The sequence below is a fragment of the Acanthochromis polyacanthus genome, chromosome 14 (genome assembly GCF_021347895.1).
Source record: "Acanthochromis polyacanthus isolate Apoly-LR-REF ecotype Palm Island chromosome 14, KAUST_Apoly_ChrSc, whole genome shotgun sequence".
Taxonomy (NCBI): domain Eukaryota; kingdom Metazoa; phylum Chordata; class Actinopteri; family Pomacentridae; genus Acanthochromis; species Acanthochromis polyacanthus.
In genome coordinates, this window is record NC_067126.1 from 12387486 (window position 1) to 12408455 (window position 20970).

The 20970-nt window shown below is 39.5% G+C and overlaps 2 protein-coding genes across 8 annotated transcripts in view; one reads left to right on the plus strand and one right to left on the minus strand.

The window, feature by feature from the left end:
- The window catches only part of cacnb4a (calcium channel, voltage-dependent, beta 4a subunit), an 81049-nt gene that overhangs the window by 53712 nt on the left and 6367 nt on the right, over positions 1–20970 (minus strand). The window contains exon 1 of one of the 6 annotated variants that reach the window (XM_051958940.1): positions 2182–2602. The exons of the other annotated variants lie outside the window; for them this stretch is intronic. Within the exon in view, the coding sequence (XP_051814900.1) occupies positions 2182–2226 (45 nt within the window). The 5' untranslated portion in view covers positions 2227–2602. Of the gene's footprint in view, positions 1–2181; positions 2603–20970 lie in introns of those variants that run through there. 6 annotated transcript variants of the gene reach the window in all.
- LOC110971352 (uncharacterized) lies at positions 7881–16461 on the plus strand. 2 transcript variants are annotated; one of them, XM_051958973.1, is made up of 6 exons: positions 7881–8596; positions 11882–12124; positions 12671–13395; positions 13586–13762; positions 13883–14023; positions 14726–16461. In XM_051958973.1, the coding sequence occupies exons 2-6, from the start codon at positions 11923–11925 to the stop codon at positions 14747–14749; spliced, it is 1269 nt and encodes a 422-aa protein (XP_051814933.1). In that variant the 5' UTR covers positions 7881–8596; positions 11882–11922; the 3' UTR covers positions 14750–16461. The 2 variants fall into 2 exon arrangements, with proteins under 2 accessions (XP_051814933.1, XP_051814932.1); XM_051958972.1 differs by having other exon boundaries at positions 7881–8068.

The following is a 20970-nucleotide window of genomic DNA, read 5'->3' on the forward strand; positions in this document are numbered from 1 at the left end:
ATGTGGAACAATGGTTGTCTCAGTTTGAAGCCAATAAGTGACAAGAAAGTGCACCAAAAACAGATTAATATGCCCACTTTACTGGAAGAAACGTGACTGGAGGCACTGACTGATTGAAACCAAAAACATAAATGAAACCGGCAGTTAAGTTAGTAGTTATGAATTATTTCAGTTGTGTAACATCTTGGTAGGTTCAATAAGACAGTTTTCTACAAAACAGGGATTTTACAGACAATCTATAGAGGCTAATCAGTTATTCAGACTCATAATAGAACAATTGCACTTAAAACAACAGCTGAATCAACAGGAAACAGAAAGAATGTCTGGATTGTGCTTTACCATCAGACACATATAGAGAAGCAAATTTGAGGTTTGAGTTATTTTGGGCATCCAGGACTCAGAGAACAGCTTGGATGGCCTGGACAGGTATGGATCATGAGTCCAGAACATCGTAAAACTGTGAGAAAATGTCAGATTCTTTAATAAAAGTAGAAAGTATGATTAAAGTTTGAGCCAAGTTCACTCTCAATGTGCAAAATAACTGAATTTCACACTTCACAATTGTTCAGATTGTTCAGATGGCAAACAGAAGCTCAGTATGAAAGTTTCAGATGTTTAAATCAAATTAGGTTCAGATATAAGGTCAATTTCACATAAATTCAGCTGTTTTTCTTTTCTCCAAATGGCCATAATGAACTGTCAAATCAATGGTTGCTGTGCATTAAACTCGAACTCAGATGACCAAAAGTATGTGACACTTTCGCCATCATGTATACTTCTGTTTTGTGGCTTTAACTTCATGATGGACACAACAATATCTAGATAACATAAGACCCTTAAAGAAACAACTTTCTCAGTATAAAGTGGAAGGACTTGACTAGACATCACCTCGACAGACCTTAACCTTCATCCAAAATCGTAGAGAAGAACTGAAAACCCAATTCTGAACCAGGAAATGTTACCATCAGCCACTAAAAAGTTCTTGAGACTGAATGAGAACAAATCCCTGAAACTAAACATTGAGGGCGATAAAGCTGCAAATCACAGCCTGTTGTGTTGGACTGAGATGCTGAATGGTTGCATAGAGTATAGATGCAAGACAAACATCTCTATAATCCAAGGTCCTATTATCATACTTGAACTTGTTTTACAGCACTTATCATGGTTGTTTTCTCCTGACTAGATCCTTGCTTGTGTTGTATCTACTCTCAGACCTGAGTGGCTCTGGATAAAAGAGTCTGCTAAATGAAATTGAAGAATAATAACATCACATTGACAGGACCAAACCAGACAAGAATCTGCTAATTTTTCCAAAACACAACCAACAAAAGTACTATTTTTCCTCTTTCTTGCAATGACAGAACATGCCCATGAAATTTACTCTGGATTGAACTCAATGTGCACAAAAATTTGCTCCACTTTTCATCTCCGGGAGGCAGCCAGTGTGTTAGGTGGAGTTACAGAAAGGTCTTGACAGATTCTGCCTCAGTGGGATTCCCTCATCCCCTCCACCCGGCAGCAGCTGTCACAATTATTGCCTTTCTAAGCATTTTTCTGCTGCTTCAACACATTTTCTTGCCATGGATGCCCATTCTCTCTATCAATATTAATGTTTATATCAAAAGGTCTGTGTACCAGCACCTGTATGTAGTAAAGATGAAAATTCATACTTAGCAACAAGGGAATGTTTCTCCGCAGATGAAACAGCACATCACACAGACGGCTGTGATGAATGATAATGATTGTATTTGTTGATCTCCTCAGTAAACCTTGATGATGTTCAGTGGGAAGTGATAAAGGGAGAGGCAGAAGATAGTGATGCTGGGAACACAATGCTCACCAACAGAGCTGAGCAGCAGGAATACTGGATGTTGAGACAGTAAAGAAACACTTGTGCAGCCCAGACAGGAGGAGAAACAGTCATCTGGCTGTGAGAAAACTGTACAGTTGCCTGATTGAGAAGCTTCATGACTCAAACACACACTCATGCACACCCTTCCCCCAACCTCTCGTAACTCCCCCGAGAAAAGTGCAGCCCACTCGAGTCTCGGCGTTTTCCGTGGGTGTTTATGCAGTGTGCGTGTGTGTGTGTGTTGGAGGGGGGGGAGGTATCAAGCGAGCAAGCCACGACACGACACACAATCGCACGGTTCACAAGTGTCAGACACCCCTCCAACTCACCGCCTCCGAGTCTTCGAATCCATGCAGGTACAAGTTATCGTACATGGAGGTGTGAGGTTCCAAAAAGCAGCTCTTTGGGGCAGAAATCGATCAACCTGTTCTGGGGAGGATGGAGGATGAGGAGGACAGGGGAGTGACTGAGCCCAGTCTCCACATGAAGGTAGACCACAAAGAACCACACCAGAGCAACAGATTTTTGGGGAAGAAAAAGAAAAAAAAGAAAAGAAAAAAGACACAGGTGGAAATCCTGGTGAGTTTTCCTGATGATGAATTGTTATTGCCCAAAAGTCGAGCAAGTGTTGGATCCCATTATAAGGCAGCCTGGCTATCCCCAGAGGCAGAGCAAACCTGGCATTTCATCTGCCTTCCAAGCTCAGATCGCACGAGCCAATCCCTTCCTCCAGCACTGGCTGATGACAGGGGTGGGATGCAGGCTGCCGATTGGCCGGTGGAGGCTCCAGTCAGCCTGGCTGGATGTGAATAAGGAAGAAAGAAGGAAGAGAGAGAGGGAGAGGGAGGGATGGAGGTGGGGGAGTCGGCAGCCTGAAAGCATCATTAACCAGCAGGCTGTGTGGATATGAGTGTGAGGTGTTCTCTTACACTAAACACCCATTTGCAAAAGAGTGACATTTGATTTACAGAACCACAGCAAAAGGTGAGCAACAGAGTGATGATGCTTTAAATGGGAGGCAGAGCCGGGTGTTTGCTATCGAGCCGCTGAGCTGCTACAATGCTCATGTCTCTATAGCTTCATGAACACACTGGGGCCATAAAATCAATCCATAAACGTCTGTCACGGGGAAACTGATCACGTACGAAAATCAGTGGAGAAGAAATGTAGAAGTATGAGGTCTGACACCTTTTATGGAGCACATATGGTAAATGAAATCACAGGAGGATGGAGGAACGGTAAACCTGCTGCTGTTTTAACTGTCCGGAGCATTAAAAAAATCATCTGCACTCTGACATTTCATGCATTCAGGAAAAATCTCTGTGTTCCGTTCTCCTGCAATATTGATCATTTATGTCAAATATAATGAAATCTTTGATTTCACTGCAATACAAATGTTATTCATTAGATTTTGGGATTGGCCAGTCGAAAATAGGGCGAGCAAGTAAAGAAACGTAGGTTAAAGACATGCAAAACACTAAGTAAAAGCTGAATTATCAGCGTTCTTGCATTTGTTGCTATTACTTTACATCTTTCCTGAAGACCCACCCAAAAACTCTGCATTCTGACATTTCAGGCATTCTGGACAAAGCTCTTTCTGTGTTCCATTCTCCTGCAATACTGATTATTTATGTCAATTATAACGAGTTAAGAGATAAAGGTCTTTGATTTCACTGCAATAGAAATGTTATTCGTCCAGATTTAGGGATCCGGCAGTCAAAAATAAATAAGTAAAGAACATGTAGGTTAAGCACATGCAAAACACTAAATAAAAGCTGAATTATCAGTCTCTTTGCATTTGTTGCTATTACTTTATATCTTTCACTCTGCATTCTGACATTTCAAGCATTCTGGACAAAGTGCTTTCTGTGCTCTGTTCTCCTGCAATATTGATCATTTATACAAATTATCAAGAGTTAAATATCTCTGCAGAGAAGTTGCAGAGAAGATCAAAATGTTTGATTTCACTGCAATAAAAATGTTATTTATTCAGACTGGCAGTCAAAAATATAATTAATAGGTAAAGAAATACAGGTAAAATGCATGTAAAATACTAAGTAAAAGCTTAATTGTCAGTATTATTGCATCTTTCTTCTACTATTACTTTACATCTTTAATGCAGAAAAGATCTAAAAAGTCCACATTATTTCTATTAAACATACATCCACCAAAATTTATAAGAACTGAACCTGTTGGATCTAATTTAAGTGAAATCAACTCTGCTTTGTTGCTGTTTTGTGAATAAAGTAGAGTACCAGCACCCTCTCCTGGAAAAACATGTTACAAAAGATGCTACTGCTGTTACCAAATGATGCATTTTCATCAAACCCACCACAGTTTTCCTATTTTTTCCTTCCATTTAACAAGCAATTCTCCAAACACTCAATGGCTGCATTACTATATAGCAGATGCTTTAGTGAAGAAACAGATGTAACACACCAGAGCTGAGTGTTACTTTGCCATCATTTACTCTGATTCTGATCTACAGTAAGTCTTGAGACAGAACACAGCCTCCTTCAGCCTATTAAGGTGTGCAACAGTGGATCAAAGAGATGCCTTTAAGAATAAAATACTGCACTCTGTTTCATTCAGGTTGCAGGTGCATGAAATCATACATAGGGGATGTATTTTGGGGAGAGATAAAGAAAGATGAAGGGCTAAAGAGAAGAGCACAGAAGGTGAGTAGAAACTTTCTAAGGAGGTATTTAGGAGATTTTTGGAGAATTCCGTACCACATAGCTATAGTGTTGGAATTATTTATAGCATATAAACACACAATCGCAACCACAAGCATCGCACCAAAGTAAATCAAGAACAAACCACTCAGCACTTAGTTGACATAGATTCAGCTCACACCTCAGGGAACGGTAACAGGGTAAATGTGCTTTTAGTCCGATCTTGAGCAGGCACAGTGGAGCTCAGGTGAGTTTTTGTGATCTGGAAAGCATCAATTAAGGTTGCAACTAGAGCTCTTTACTTGTGAAAATCTGATATCTAAGTGATTTGGGTGTATATCACACAGCGCTGATGCGCTGAATAGCAACATTGGTTTAAACACCCAAGAGCAAATCACTCCCCTGATTCTTTCCATGTATCTCCCATTTGTCCTTCAATAAAACCACAAAATGTCCTAAACACATATTTAAAAAGGAAACAAAAAAACAACAACCTCTCTTTAATTACCATTTGGGAACTAGAAAATCCATTGTGACAATTATCAAAGTGATGTAAATTACCGGAAACAAAAGTCTAAATTGAGCACTCGGTAGAAAGGTTAACAATCTGAAACATGTTTCAAAGCACTATGGCTTTGGAGAGTAAAATAAATGGGTTCACAACAAGATCAGGTATACAGTTTAAAGATGTGTACAATCTGGAATAATTCTATAGAGAACTGTGAGTGATTCTATCCAGAGTTCTAAACAGGTACATCCCAAATAATTAGAATATTCTGAAAAAGCTCATTTTTATACATAATTTATTTCAAAAAGGTAAACAAAAAGAGACATGAAATATTTCACTTTACATATAATGAAAATAGAATATATGCATGTCTCTTTTTTGTTTTCCTTTTGCTTAGTATGGCTTGTAGCTCATGAAAATCAGAATTCCAGATCTTAAAATATTAGAATTTGAGTAAATTTCTGTCCAAACTGTATTAATACTGTAAATTTCCCAGTGCCATTCAGTACATTCAACCACAATAATGGAGAAGATTGCATACTTGAAAGCTGTCATTTTGTGGGGACAAACATTCACTCTCTACAAGTTAAGAAACAATTTTAGGCTTAAGACCTGCTATATCGACCAAGGTTAGAATTATGACTAGATTTATTGTTATGATTAGGGTTAGAGTTCTGCAGAAAGTAGTTACCGTTAAGCTTTGGGCAATCCACAAGGAGATGAATGTCTACCATAACAAATTTGTTACCAGAGGTCGAGCTAAAACTATTCATTAATTGAATACATCAGAGATAAAATAATGGAATAATTAATTTAATACAATTTGGATACTTGATGACTCATTTAATAACAAAAAGCATAAAAAAACACCATAAAAGGTTAAATATTTGCTGCTTTTATGACTAAATATATTTGAATTTTCAACCTATTGCTGGACAAAACAAGCTTTTTAGAAACTAAATTTTCACTTTTTATGATCACTTAAAATATTTTCCAAGCATTTTATGTCATTACTAGACAACGCTCAGTGAAGATATGACAGATAACATTGCAAAGAAAGACAAACAGAGGAATAAAATTTAACAAATATCCCAATCCAAGATACAAACAGCACTGCAGGTAATAGCTGACACCTTAATATAATCTATTGATTATTTTTATCCAATGATTAAATAAAGTAATTTATACTATCACACCTTAATGTTATGTACAGATTTATGTGTACATTGTCACTTTTAGTGCTTAAACTTGGGATTCACCAACAAAATCAGGCCCAGAACAGACAGAAATTCACAATCTAACAGTGTTTTGTTCCCTCCATAATTGTGCTGTTCATGTGTAATTTTTTAGCTGGTCTCCATGGGTTACAGATTTACTCAGACGACCAGTGTGTGCCACCAGCAATGAGTTATGACAGCAGTGGCCAAACCCCACCAAGTAATTCACGAATTAACGGCTGCCGAGTTGAGCCATGTGACCTACATAAGGAGGATTAGCAGTGTGAAGTCGCCTCCTTATCACTTTGCAGCCTGCAAGCTGAAGAAATATATTAAAGTGATGCCTCTGATGTACTGCGATTCAGAAATGTAAATTAAATTACATTTCTGGGGTGGCATTGTAGGTTTTACCATCCCAATAGGAGAAGTTCCAGATTTACATTTCAGACAGCAGGGAATTAAACTTAAACTGACCCTGGATGGAAATATGGGCTAAGACTTTAATTCAGACTGTTCGTTAAAAAGAAGGTCTTTGGTTCAACACTATTTCAGTTGAAATAGGAATAGGAAAACGACTACAAGGTCGTTTGAGGCTGCGACCAGTGAAACACTTAACAGCCCTCCAGATTTCATTACTGTGCAGTGTTCAGTGTGTAACTTCCATCACAAACAAAGTTTCCCATGAGAATACACTGTAGGATTCTAACAAAACACCAATCAGCCACAGCATTAAAACCACTGGCAAGTTGACTGTGTAACATTGATCATGTTGTTAAAAAACAAAGCTGTGTTGAGAAATCTTGGGTCCTGACACTACTATGGATGTTACTTTGACATTGACTACCCAACAGCACTATCTGATGGCCTCTTTCAGTAGCAATGTGACCCACCGTACCCCAAAAACTTCTCAGGATCAGCTCACAACCCCATGATGTTTATTCAGCCTCCAAACTCTCCAGTCTCATCCTCATAATGTACCAGAACAAACCTGATCCACAGACACCACAGTGCAACTCACAGAAACCACAGGATCAATGGCCAAAATCCCAGTTCAAGACACCACAGAACACCTCAAGAGATGCCATGTCCAAAGTCCCGTGGCACTAGAGGGACCTTCGCAAAATGAGGCAGGTTTTTTTAAGTTGATTTTTGAACCTACATCAATTAATTTTGTTGGGAAACCATGGGCTATCTCAAAATAAATGCTTCCAAATCCACAATGGAAATGTCTCCAACCTATGTGGATGCACTTTTGTCCAAGACAAGGAAAACAAAACCCAACACCTTATTGTATAAAAAGGTTGGCTGGCCACTTCTAGCAGCTGAAACAGGCATTGGCTTCTGTGTATCTAGAAAACACTGATTGTCAAAAAGCCACAATACATCACTTCCCTTTAATTTATCTCAAAATAACTATTCAACTCACTCAAGCAGTTGGCTAACACTTGAAGTCACACACAGTACCTACACTGCAGGTGCTAATACTGCTTTTAGCTTTTCAGACATACATAGTTGGAACATTAAAGCTTGGTGCAGCCATATCTCGTGACTAGTTCAATTCCATGATTGTTGACGATACTGCTTCTGAATGTGCACTGTAAAAAAAATCCGTAAAATAACGGACATATTTCATGTGAAATTGTGACGGAACCGGTCTGTTAAATACAATACAGAACATTTTCCGTTTCGCAAAGCATCATGGGTAGTTTTTCCCTCAGCACCTGCTCAGCGTCGGCCATTACTCGCCTCGGCTCGTCTGCCTGTTTGCCCGCCTGCTCACACACCCTGGCTTTTAGCGTCACATTGGAGGAGAAAGGTTGGTTGTGTGTTTAATGAACTGGAATCGAGTCCAATTTCTCAAACAAAATATAAATGTTGAGTTAATTTTCCATTTATTTGTGTCTGGCTGGTGGGCTGCACAGCGGTGTAGTGGTTAGCACTTTCGCCTTGCAGCAAGAAGATCCCGGTTCGAATCCCAGGTTGGGCCTGGGATCTTTCTGCATGGAGTTTGCATGTTCTCCCTGTGCATGCGTGGGTTTTCTCCGGGTACTCCGGCTTCCTCCCACAGTCCAAAAATATGCTGAGGTTCATTGGTTACTCTAAATTGCCCGTAGGTGTGAGTGTGATTGTTAGTCTGTATATGTAGCCCTGTGACAGACCAGCGACCTGTCCAGGGTGTCCCCTGCCTTCGCTCAAGTCAGCTGGGATAGGCTCCAGCACCCCCCGCGACCCTAATGAGGATAAAGCGGTGTATAGAGGATGGATGGATGTGTCTGGCTGGCTGGCGGGCTTTCTGTCCTAGCTCCCCTTGCTAGTCAGACAGCCCCCGTTCCCTCGGTGAAAAGTAAGATAATTTATCGTTGGTTCATTTTATTTTAGGGGTTAGTGCAATGAGTTATTTTTTAAAAAATATATAAAGTATATGGAAGAGTGTTAATGTTAAAATGATAGCTTAGTGGCATCCGAGCCGAGCAGTTAGCATGCTATGTAGTAGTAGTAGCAGCCAGTAGCCGCTCGCTTCGTTAGCATTAGCTGGCGCGATTTAGGACCAACAAGACCATTGTGTCCCCCCTGGCCCCCTCACACACTAAACTGGTTTTGTTGGTCAGTTGGTAGTCTAGTAAGTATCGTGTCTTGAATGTGTGCGGTATTGTTAAACGTGGGTCATTAATGAGTCATTAGTCCGTGTTAGCCCGCTAATGGGCGCGCGGTCTCCCCAGACTTCCCATATCTTTCCGGTGTAGCTGCACCGCCCGCGTGCGCCGAGCCGTGCAAGAAATCAATGTCATACGGCAGAGTAAACATTTTTGCATTTGTTAGCTTCGTGTGGTTGTCTACTTTAGTCAGGGGCTCAGTGTGTTTCATCCAGTCTGAAGCTATGTTGGGTTCACGGATCACTCTGTGGTGGCTTTGTTTGCATTTGGAGGTGCGTGTGTGTCATTTTGCTTGATCGTCGGCGAAACGCGTCATAATACCTGGCGTGCTTATGCTATTTTGAAGGCTAGATGTCTATCTCTTCTTAAACATGTTGGCTTGTAACATTTGTGGCTTTAATGCCAAATCTTCGACGGATTACTTGAAACACTGCAGAGCACACAGAAATAATAGTAATGTGTTTTTTTTATGTGGCCACAGAGATTGTGGAAGGAAGCTTAGCACATACAATAGCCTTGCTGTGCATATGGCACGAACACATGTAGACAGAAGGAGCACTCAAACATGGAACCGCAATGTGTCTGTACAGTTAAAGTGCTCATTCATTTTTTGCAGCAGTGAATATGGTGATCTGAAAAGTCTTAGGTGTCATATGAGTGGTCATATAGAAGAGGGTCTGACTGTAATGTGTCCCTTTGATAGATGCTCTAAGACATTTAATGTTAAGTCATCTTTTTTATCACATCTGTCCAGATACCATAAAGGGTGGGATGTTACCAAGATAGCCCCTGTACATTTATGTGAAGTCACAGAACAGTCTTTGCAAGGTGAAGGATCACACATAGAACCTGAAGAACCTGAAAGTTTTAATGTAGATACAGGACACAGTGATAATTTTGAAAGTGATCAACAGAAAGACAATTACACAGAGAGTCTTGCTCAGTTTTACTTGGGTTTGCAGGCTAAATATTTGGTCCCAGCCTCAACAATAACAGAAATGGTAAATGAAATGAGAACTCTCAGTGATATTCAACAGGAATATACAATGGATGTGCTAGCTCGTGAACTTGAGCAGTATGGTGTTCCAAAGGAGACATTAACATGTCTTGGGAATAGATTATATGAGCAGAGCCCTATGCACAAGGCTTTACATGAAAACGGTCCTTTAACTACACAGCACAGAAGACTGAAATATTACAAGGCACACTATGACTATGTTGAGCCTGTTGAGGTCTATCTCGGTCGCAATAGCAATGGGGAGAAGAGACATTATCATTACATTCCAGTGCTGGAAACCCTCAGAGTAATTCTTAAACAGCGAGGTATAGAGCCGCACAGTTCTAGTACTAATGTTGAAGATGATGTCCTCTCTGATGTCAATGATGGGTGGGCTATCAAAAATAATGCCATGTTTTCCTCAGACCCAGATTGTTTAAAGGTCATGCTTTTTCAGGATGCGTTTGAAGTCGCTAATCCGTTGGGGTCTGCCAAGACAAAGCATAAAGTTTTAGGTGTCTACTTCACTCTAGGAAATTTTCATCCACATCAGCGATCAACTGTTGATCAAATACAGTTGGCATTACTCTGTGCAGAGAAAGATTGTAAATATTTTGGAATTGATAAGGTTTTCAATAAGCTTGTGTCAGACTTGTGTATGCTGGAGGAAAAGGGCATATCTTTTGGTGGAAAGATATATAAGGGCACTGTTGCATGCATAATGGGAGACAATCTGGGTTCCCACATGATTGGTGGCTTCACAGAAAATTTCAGCTCAGCAGAATATTTCTGTAGATACTGTTTAGCAACAAAAAAGGAATTTCAGTCTAATCCTCTCACAGTTTTCACTCATAGAAATCCAGCTGATTACAAAGAGACTGTGCAGCTTCTGGAAAGTAACGATGATATAGTCACTCATCATGGTGTGAAACGTAACAGTGTTTTCAACAAACTGTCTAACTTCCATGTCTGTCAACCAGGGCTACCTCCGTGTCTGGCACATGACACGTTCGAAGGGGTTGTTGATTATGATTTAGCAATTTGCTTGAAGTTCTTAATCAAAACAGAAAAGTGGTTCAGCTATGAGCTTCTTAATGAAAGACTCCACTCATTCCCCAGTGAAACCAGTGACAAGCTCAATATGATTCCCACTACAGGAGCAAGGCTTGGAGGGCATGCAGCCCAAAACAGGTGGCTTTTGAGATTCTTGCCTATTTTAGTGCATGACAGAATTAAAGATGCTGACAATGCAGTATGGGAACTGGTACTACTTCTTAGAGAGCTTGTTGAATTTGTGTGTGCACCTCGGCTCTCAGAGTCACAGATTGCTTTTATGAAGGGACTGATTGAACTTTATGTGGAGTTGAGGCAAGAGCTATTCCCAAGAATTCCACTTAGACCGAAACATCACTATCTGCTGCACTATGCAGACTTGACTTTACAATTTGGTCCACTCATACATACATGGACTATGCGCTTTGAATCAAAGCATTCTTATTTTAAAAGGTGCATCAGGGCAAGCAAAAACTTCATAAATGTAACAAAGTCTCTGGCTGATCGACACCAGTTGTTTCAGGCTTATCAGTCTACTGGTACTTTGTTTGGGCCCCAGGTTCATGTCTCGGACTCTACACGGTTCTACCCAGAGCTCTATCAGCAGAACATAAAGACAGTGGTTGAAGAATTTGATTTGAACTCAAGTAACTCAGTTGTCACAGAGAAGGTCCAGGTTAAAGGCACTACATATGCAAATGGTATGCTTGTCTTACTGAGATATACCAAAGGACAACTACAGTTAGGACAAATAGCAAGCATTTTTGTAAAAAATGAAACTACTGTCCTACTTTTGCTTCGAGGGAAAACTGCCAGCTGGATACCTGAGCTTGGACTCTATGGAGTTCATGAAAAAGATTCTGACCAGTTCACCTGCCGTAATCTGAGCACACTTGATGATTATTATCCACTTTCTTCTTACCAGAGAGGTGCAAGGTGGCTGATTCCACTTAAACACACACCAACATGGAATTTGTAAAAGATGTAGTTAAGAAAGCCATGCCATCACTCGGTAGCGACCAGATGGATGCCCTCATGGCTAGACTGGAGGAATTAGGAGTTCTATCGGTAGATGACCTGGCCCTTGTGGATGCTGTGGAGATTAAAGACACTCTGCCACTCATTCAGTGCAAACGATTCGTCAGAGCTATCCAAGGTTTACAAGAAGGTAAGATTTTTGTGGGTTTTTTTTACTCACACTCCCCAATTCTGCACAGTACTGAATTTCATACTTCAACTTCTGAATTGCACTTTAGTGTACAAATAAATCCAAATAGACAATTGCGGATCCATTTGATTCCACTTGTAGGTTACTCATTCCCTAAGGGTCTTGGCAGACAGCAAACTGCCATTGGCAGTGTGTAAATATAATTTATATTTTTTAGGGTTATTGGGTTATTTATTTTACATACTATGGCATAAATGGTTCATCCTATTTGATTGACTGCGGAAACAGTCAATCAATGTTTTTGTTGTGAAATAGATAAAATGGCACATAAGCTCACATTGTGACATATTACACTCAAGTTAACATCCAAATAGTAACCCCAAAAATACTATTTGAATTTTTGACAAATTTGATTTAAAAACACATTTGATTTAGAAATATGTAATTTATTCAATGTACAGTAACTTGCCTAATAATTTTTTTTCTTATAAATTAATTGGCAACATTGTTGATGTGGTTCATTTATGGAGATATGTGTATTTATAGATTCACAAGCTGCACCACAGTTCACAAGCCCTGGACACTCTACACCTGGACGCTCTACACCTGGACGCTCTACACCTGGACGCTCTACACCTGGACGCTCTACACCTGGCCCCTCTTCACCTGGCCCCTCTTCACCTGGCCCCTCTTCACCTGGCCCCTCTTCACCTGGATGCTCATCTACACCTCAGCGAAAGCATTTTCATCTGCCCCCAACATCACTTGAAACGGCAGACTCCCCAACCCATGAGACTTATTCTGTACCATGGCACAAAATTTCCTCTAAAGTCATGGATTACCTGCATAAAAAGAAGTACATAATGGGGAAACACAGGAGAGAAATAGTTCGCATAATTGCTGATGATTACCTCCATAAACACCCTGGAAGACCTGGTAGACAAAAGCTGAGGGAAATCGCAAGTATGATTGTAGGGCAATATCCTGCCTCCTTCAAGCTGACAGAGCCATTTGGAAATAAACCATTTGCAAAAGATGGTTCAGAAACTCTCTTTCGCCAGCTGGAACACAGAGTTGAAAATATGGCAAGGCCACAGGGCTCACAGAAGACACGAGCAGCAGATGAAGGTCCAACAAAGAGAAAGTCCAGAAGTTCAGCGCGGTATGGATGTGTGGAGTGGGATCCTGTCATTGAGGAGACAGTGTCGAGGGAAGACCTGCTGTCTAAACAAGAAGAATTGAAACGTGCCTTCGAAACCAGTGATCTTCAGGTGGGTCTGTTAACATTATTTACTTGTGTTTTATGGAGAACTTTTTGATTGAGTAATATAGAAGTAAAAGTACAATTGGACGCACTGTGAACTTGCAGATCAGCTATTAAATGTTGTTTTTTTTTGTTGTTTTTTTTGACTTCTCACAGAAATGTATTTGCATTAATATTCTGTTGTCTTATATTTTTAGGAGTCATCGGTTCGAAAATTGATGAGTGAGACATATCCCCTCCAGCGTGAAACCATCAACAATGAAACAGATGTTCGTGTCATGAAGGACGAGTGGCCGTTCCTGTTTGATGTTCCGTACCTTTTTGACCATGCATCCAAACTCCTTGGCTTCTCCGTACAAGACAAGCTGGCACAGGTGTGTTATCACTGTCATTATTGTTTTATGCGGCTGCACTGTCTTGAGGAAGCAAAACCAAAATAATTTATATTCTTGTATACCTGCACACAATAAAGTAACATCTTCAATCTTCAACAGGAACTTTCCAAAAAGGAAAAGGGCATTACTGACTTCCTTGACTCAAAAGGAATGAAGACTGGTGAAGGTCCAATACAGCTGGTCTGTGGCATTGCAAAATACTTCAAGGAAGACCCTGAACAACTTTTCACCAAGAAAGAGGTAAATTTAACAGTGTGATAGACTAAACACTCCATACAGTACTCAGTACAGATTGAAGTATAGATAATGTAAATGAACCATCATATTTGACCCACTTTGCGCTGCTGATAGGGTTGCACAGACACAAGTTTTTTCAAAACTGGTAAGAGTATGGGTACTTATAATTCAGTATTCAGATACGAATACTGACCAAATCACGTATTCTATCATTGAATAATATAAAACTGATACTTATTTATGAATGATCTCATTAGTCCATGAAATGTCTTCCATAGTGAAAAAGGTTTAATAAAGGCAACTGCACACAGATTTTAGTTCAGCGACATTTCAAGTCACTCACTGACTCTTTATCACACATAGAATTAGTTAGCATGATTGAAGATCAACATTGCAACATCAAATGTTTAAATAATGCAGCATTCTGTGAGATTACCATGGCAAGATGGATTCTCGTCATTTGTGAACTCACAAATACCGCGAGAATTCAGATTGCATACAAGGTTAACATTTTCTTCCACTTCAGTTGTTTCACAATTGTTGTGTTGACTCCTAACAAAAAAAATTCCAATTTTATATCTTTACGTTTAAAGCCTGAAATATGGCAAAAAGTTCAAAGGGTTCAGATACTTTTTTTCCCCCACATCTTTGCCATTCAAGTACAGTAGTTACATATGTGGCTAATATATTTCTATTGATTCTCAGGGTTTTCTTTGGGATCAATCCTGAGCGAGGCTCCAAGGCTGAGGTGACCGGGAAGAAACAGACCGGCATTCCTCCAAAGGTGTCCAGGCTGGTGACTCAGCTTAAGGAGTTCGAATGCAAGCAGAAGGAATCTGAATGGGCGATTTGAGCTTTTTTCGAAGCGCAAAACAGAACTTTGTGGACTGAAAGTAACACACACATGCATACACAATATTTGTTTGAATAGGTGAATCCAAAAAAATGGAGTTCTGAAGTAAAACAGTCTTTTACCATAATATAAATGTTCTTTTACATGACTGTCCTCAATATTGATTGCACTTGAACCTCTAGAGCTCACCACACACTTTGTGAGTCGAGAGGGTGACTTTCTTCTTCTGCAGGGTCATTATTTTGTGAATACTGTATGTCCTAAACAAATCAGTTGTGTCCCTAAGTTCAGTGGAGGGACTTGGGTGAGGAGATTGATCTTTGCCACAGCAGGGTTTAAAATTGGGCTGAGTTTGTCAATGTGGAGAATGGGGAGTGGGGAGTTGTAGGACAGTTTCTGCGTCTCCCCGGGGGGGCTTCTCATTTTGCACGTGACAGGTGAGCCGACATCAACAGTGGCAAATGGTGATGGTGCCAGGGATGGCCCGTTGTTTTTTTTGTTTTTTGTTGTCCCCGAGTCAGTCATTCGATTTTTGAAACCATAGTGAGTCCCAATCAGATACTTGAAAATATAAATATGAAGTATTTGAATGAATATGAAGTATTTGATATTTTCAAGCATCAAGTATTTATGTCAAGTATTTGATATTTTCAAGCATCAAGTATTTATGTCAAGTATTTGATATTTTCTGTAATAAAGATACAGGAAGTTTTTCTGTAAATTTAAACTTTAAGAAGTACTTTTTAAAGTACTTTTGAAGAAATAACTAATATAAATTTGATTACACTGAACCATAATAAAAATGTAGGAAATGTTAACATTTAGGTCCAAATTCTGTAAATAACTAAATATTATATCTGAATATATGTATATTTTACAGAAAATTTAAAGGTTTGATTGAGGACGAACTTGGAGCCATGTGATTGAATCAGGACATCCCTAGTGGGATGTTTGTGAAGGCGCTCAATAGTCCGGAAAATATTTTCCATTGTGAAAAAGTTTTAAATAAGGCAACTGAACATAATGACAATGCTTGATAAACTTCAAAGTGGGAGCTCCATTATTTTCTATTGTATTTTATGTTTTTGTGCAAATGTCTCCATTCAGTTTGTATGATATACAGGTGGTGGAGGGGTTATGTAAAAATAAGCACAGCATAAATTCTATGGGTTCCAATCCCCCATGTTCAAGTGGAGGGAAGTTGAGTGATATTTGTCACTGCTAAACAACTGGTAGAACTGAGTCTGTCAGTGTGGAATGTGGAGTTGGAGGGGTAGATTTCTACTTCCTCCTGGAGGGGGTTCCTCATTTTCCACTGAGAGGCAAACCAGCAACAGCAATGGCAAATGCAGTGTTTTATCGTTTTCCTGAAATGTCTTTAACTATGGACGATTGGCACCATAACCTCAATTTCATGGATATGTATTGCTGCACTAATGTTTTATAGAAAACTTGTTGCACTTTTTTTTTTTTTTTAATAGAGAAGTTGTATGTTGTTGGAACGTTAATGTTTATGTTTATTTAAGAAATTGGAGCAAATACATACAACTGTTTGAACAAAACAAAATAAATAACTGTTCTCTTTCAATATCTTTGGTTTATTCAGATTGGGGGATGTTGAAGGGAAAGGCCTTGAACTGTACACAATTTTAAAATTGACGGAAGTGTCCATATATGGTACAGAAGAAGTAGGGTAAATCTACGGAAATATCAGTTATAAGGTTTAAGGAAGCATCCGTTGAAAAACGGAAAATCTACTGCAAAAGTACGGAATTATCCATATTACGATTGACGGAAGTGTCCGTATATTGTACAGAAGAAGTCAGGTAAATATACGGAAATATCCGTTATAAAGGTTTACGGAAGTGTCCGTTGAAAAACGGAGAAACTACTGCAAAAGTACAGAATTATCCATATTACGATTGACGGAAGTGTCCGTAAATGATACAGAAGAAGTCAGGTAAATATACGGAAATATCCGTTATAAGGGTTTACGGCAGTGTCCGTAGAATAACGGAAAAAGTAATGGCAATTAATTACCAGTACTTTTTCCGTTTTTTAACGGAAATTTTTTTGACAGTGTGACTGTATTTAACTGTGCTTCTTTCTTTGTTGTTTTATTGAATGTCACCTTTTTACACCTGTTGAGTGTACTCTCGACATCATCGTAAATGAGGGCTTGGCCTCAGTGATTCCTTGAGACTTCAATCAAGTCTCAAAGAATTAATGAATGAATTCACTTTTGAACTTTGATAAGGACAAACTGTTTGATTTGATTGCACAAAATGTTTAGTGCATTTGCTTCCATGAAAGCAGAGGAGATTGGTTTCAACAAGTTCTTGTCTGGGTTTGCCACCTGACTATTCCTCTGCTTTGGAAGACATCTACTTCACTAAACTTTAGCTGATATTGTCAAAGTTCAGAAAGAGAACCTAAGCACATAACAAAGGCAGGGTGCAAAGGCAAACAGCAAGCTTCATAAACACTAAGCTGGTGAAGGTTACAAAGATATGGAGAGCTAAGACTGGTACTATGAAGCAGGATTTGAGGTTAGCAAGGTTAATTTAGGTTTAACTCTACGACAGTGGTTAATTTCTTACCATGGTAACTTAAGCTGAACTTCTACGCTGCTCAGAGTCAGGTTCCAGATAACAGATCAATATGTACTAAAACACGATCCACTGACCATTCAGTTGTCTTAGAAAATATCATTAGCATTCCTTGAAGATGCTATAAAGCTCAGTGAGCAGACAGTAAAAGGGAAACAGAGTTTTAAGATCTGCACCGATTTCAAACCACTTCATTGTCCTATATTCCTTTGTATAGCAATTTAATCTTAAAACTGAAACTGACAAACACTGAATCCTTATAGACCATATGTTAACCCTATAATCTTGGCAGTAAATCTACTTGTATAATGTTTTTGTATCTGTTCCATTGACCATTGCCAAGCAGATGAAAGAACATAAAGTGGGTACGGAAAGTACTCAGACCCCTTGAAGTTTTTCACTCTGTGTCATGGCTGCCATTTACCAAAATCAAAAAAGTTCATTTATTTTCTCATTAATGTACACTCAGCACCCCATCTTGACAGAAAAAAAAAACAGAAATGTTGAATTTTTTGCAAATTTATTAAAAAGAAAATCTGAAACATCACATGGTCAGAAGTATTCAGACCCTTTGCAGCGACATTCATATTTAACTCACATGCTGTCCATTTCTTCAGATCCTCCTCGAGATGGTTCTGCTTCTTCATTGATCTACTCGTGCCCAAATAGCTAGGTAATGATGTAGTAGTTTGCAGCTTTCCCTCTTACAGCTGTGTTACTTTTAAAAGGCTGTATTTCTCTAACATTACAGTTTGCTCTCATTTGCAAGAAATAGACCTGATTGGTCATCCGATGCCAGTTCTACCTCTTTCAGGTAAACACACTAATATCCAGGTTCAGAAATGCTGGTTTTACTTACCAGATAATAACCAGCTTCATTAAACCGACCTGAATGTGGCTGTTTACCAAAAAGATATCCAGAGTATGTTGAACTTTCCTTGTAGTAGAGGCGTCAGACTGAGTAAAAATACAGGGTTTAGGTACAAGAGCTATACAAAGTACAAGCTGATATGTTTGAAAACAAGAACACAAAGTCAAACCAGTAAATTGTGAACAGTAACATTGCTGCAGGAATCAGGGAAGTGGATGCAGGGTTGTGATTGATGAAGTGGGAGCAGGTGAGGTAGGTGTGGTGGGAAGGAAGACCTCCGATAGGTGGAAGGAGTAAGTACTGCTAAATAAATGGACCGCAAAACTCTAGATCACCCCATGAGTTTATTATATTATTTATAACATCTTCACCAAATGACACCACTCTGTGCAGTCAATGGAAGTATTAAATGACTCCTATTGTTATTCACATTATGAATTTAACTGGCCATACTACTGGCCAAAAATCCCAAAAGATGCTTTTTAGGTTCCTTTATACTGAAATACATATGATGAACAAGCAGCTGTGATATGAGCTGTGTTGTTGTCAAGTCCGTGTCAGGGAGGCGGCAGTGAGGAACCCAAAAGCAGACAAGACTGAAAAACAACCGAGCATAATGAAAAAGGTGTTTATTAAATAAAGCTTCAACCAACAGAAAACGAGACTGAATTGGTAAGGCGAAAACTAATGGTGGTGAACAGCAGGGCTACAGAGGAATACTCACATATACAGAGAAACAAAGGGCAAGCCAAAAACAAGCTAGAGTCCAACTATAGAGTTCAAAAGAGATAATCCAAGAGGGAAGCAAGCAGAGACATCCAAAAACTGGGAAACGGAGCCAGAAGCGAGGTGGGTATCTGAGACGATGAGCCAGCGACAACTGAGAGAAATGGCAGGGCTTAAATACAGAGGGGAGGACCAGGTGAAATGAGTCTGAGCTGATTGCATCAGGTGACAACAATCAGGGGCCAGGTGCAGAGTAAGCAGGGAGCAGCAGACAGAGGGAGACCGAGAGACCAGACAACACAGGAGGAAAAAAACAGGAAAAGGTACCAAAAGGCAGTAACACATGCAGAATCCTGACAGTCTGCTTCTATGTTCATCAATAGGATTCAAAATAATGAAATTAGGTGTCAGGTAAGACCAACAGAAACTCCCAAGAGGAAAATCTTACTGCTCAAAACTTGCTCTTCTATAACTAGAGATAAAGTTGTGATTCTCATTTCAGCTTCATTTTAATTTGCCTGATATGTTTGTCATATTTTTCTCTGAAATTAACAAGGCGAAATATGTGAGATAGGAGCACTTGACATTCGAGACTAAATGCAGCCCATATGTAGGTCAACTGAGAAAGAATGGAGCCATTAGACAAGATTGACACTAAAACAACTTTTAGCAATAAGACTTTCCTCTGGGTCTAACTTTGCAAAGTAAATGTGATCACTTTCAAGGATGTTGTCAGTCTTTGAAAGCATCTTCAAAATTTCCCACTGTTTGTCTTGCCATTACCTCAGAATCTATCAGTTCACTTAAGTATTGATATACTGCCACCCACAGTTAGTAGGAGGCTTACTGTCATCTTGCAGATGCATAGAGATAACTTGTGAGTCACATGCAAATGCACAAAATAAAAAAAATGCATATGAGCTCATTAAATCAACAAACACAAGTACTGGAGGAACAGAGCAAAGGTTCCCTGGTGCCTTTTCAGCACTACAGTTCTGGATTATTCCCCAGCAAACATTTGCCGACATTTTGCATCCTCTTATCTCATAGGTTGGCCTCCGAAAACTGATCGCCAACCACGCAGAGAAACATCTGTCCGCTGCATGTAAATGTTCACCGCACCATCTGGCAGAATCAGCTTTCTGCCACCACCTCCCTGTAACAGCATCTCATGCAGTGATTCAGACTCCTCTCCTGGAATATACTGTCCTTTTATAGAGGAATCAGTCAGAAATAGGGACCATGCTGGCATTTAAAAACAATTATTTGTGCTTTGAAGATTCCCGTCTTTTTTTTAAACTTTCTTTTCATTCACAAGTCTGACAAGTTGCCACGCTCATCCTCCTTTAACCTTAATACTTACAGCTAATCTGAGGTGCAAAACTCCATTGAAACAACACAATTTTTCCAATCAGAATCTGTATTCGTGGTGGGTTTCGACACAAACGCACTATTCTCTGCCAAAGTAAGCAGTTTTGCTCATTTCACAGAAGAGAGTTTCAGGATTTTTGTGCTTTCGTCTGGTGTGAAGCGAATAAAAGGCCAGTATTTAAATCCCAATCTGATGACAATTGCTGTTTTGCTTATGCTGCTGCCAGAACAGTCAGTCATATCTCAAGAAACCTCACCTACACAGTCCTGATGGAAGAAAAAGTAGTTTTGATTTGTGCTCCTTTACTTCATGACGAAAATGACTGTTTTTAGGGGCTTGAATGGTGGCTCCCAACACAGAGATATTTAGGAGATGAAAGAGCAAATCAGCCGATGCAAACTAGCCTTTTGGCTAATTCGGGTGCATTTACATTTTTTTTTATGTATATAAAATGTTTATTAATGTGCAGTGTCCCTCCGAAACAAATAAAGAGAATAAAGAGAAAAAGTGCCAGTCCTC

Coding starts and splice junctions, on each gene's coding strand:
- LOC110971352 (XM_051958973.1), top strand. CDS start 11,923: ATGGAATTTGTAAAAGATGTAGTTAAGAAAGCCATGCCATCACTCGGT. Junction 13,396..13,585: donor TCGAAACCAGTGATCTTCAG/GTGGGTCTGTTA, acceptor TTATATTTTTAG/GAGTCATCGGTTCGAAAATT. Junction 14,024..14,725: donor AACTTTTCACCAAGAAAGAG/GTAAATTTAACA, acceptor ATTGATTCTCAG/GGTTTTCTTTGGGATCAATC.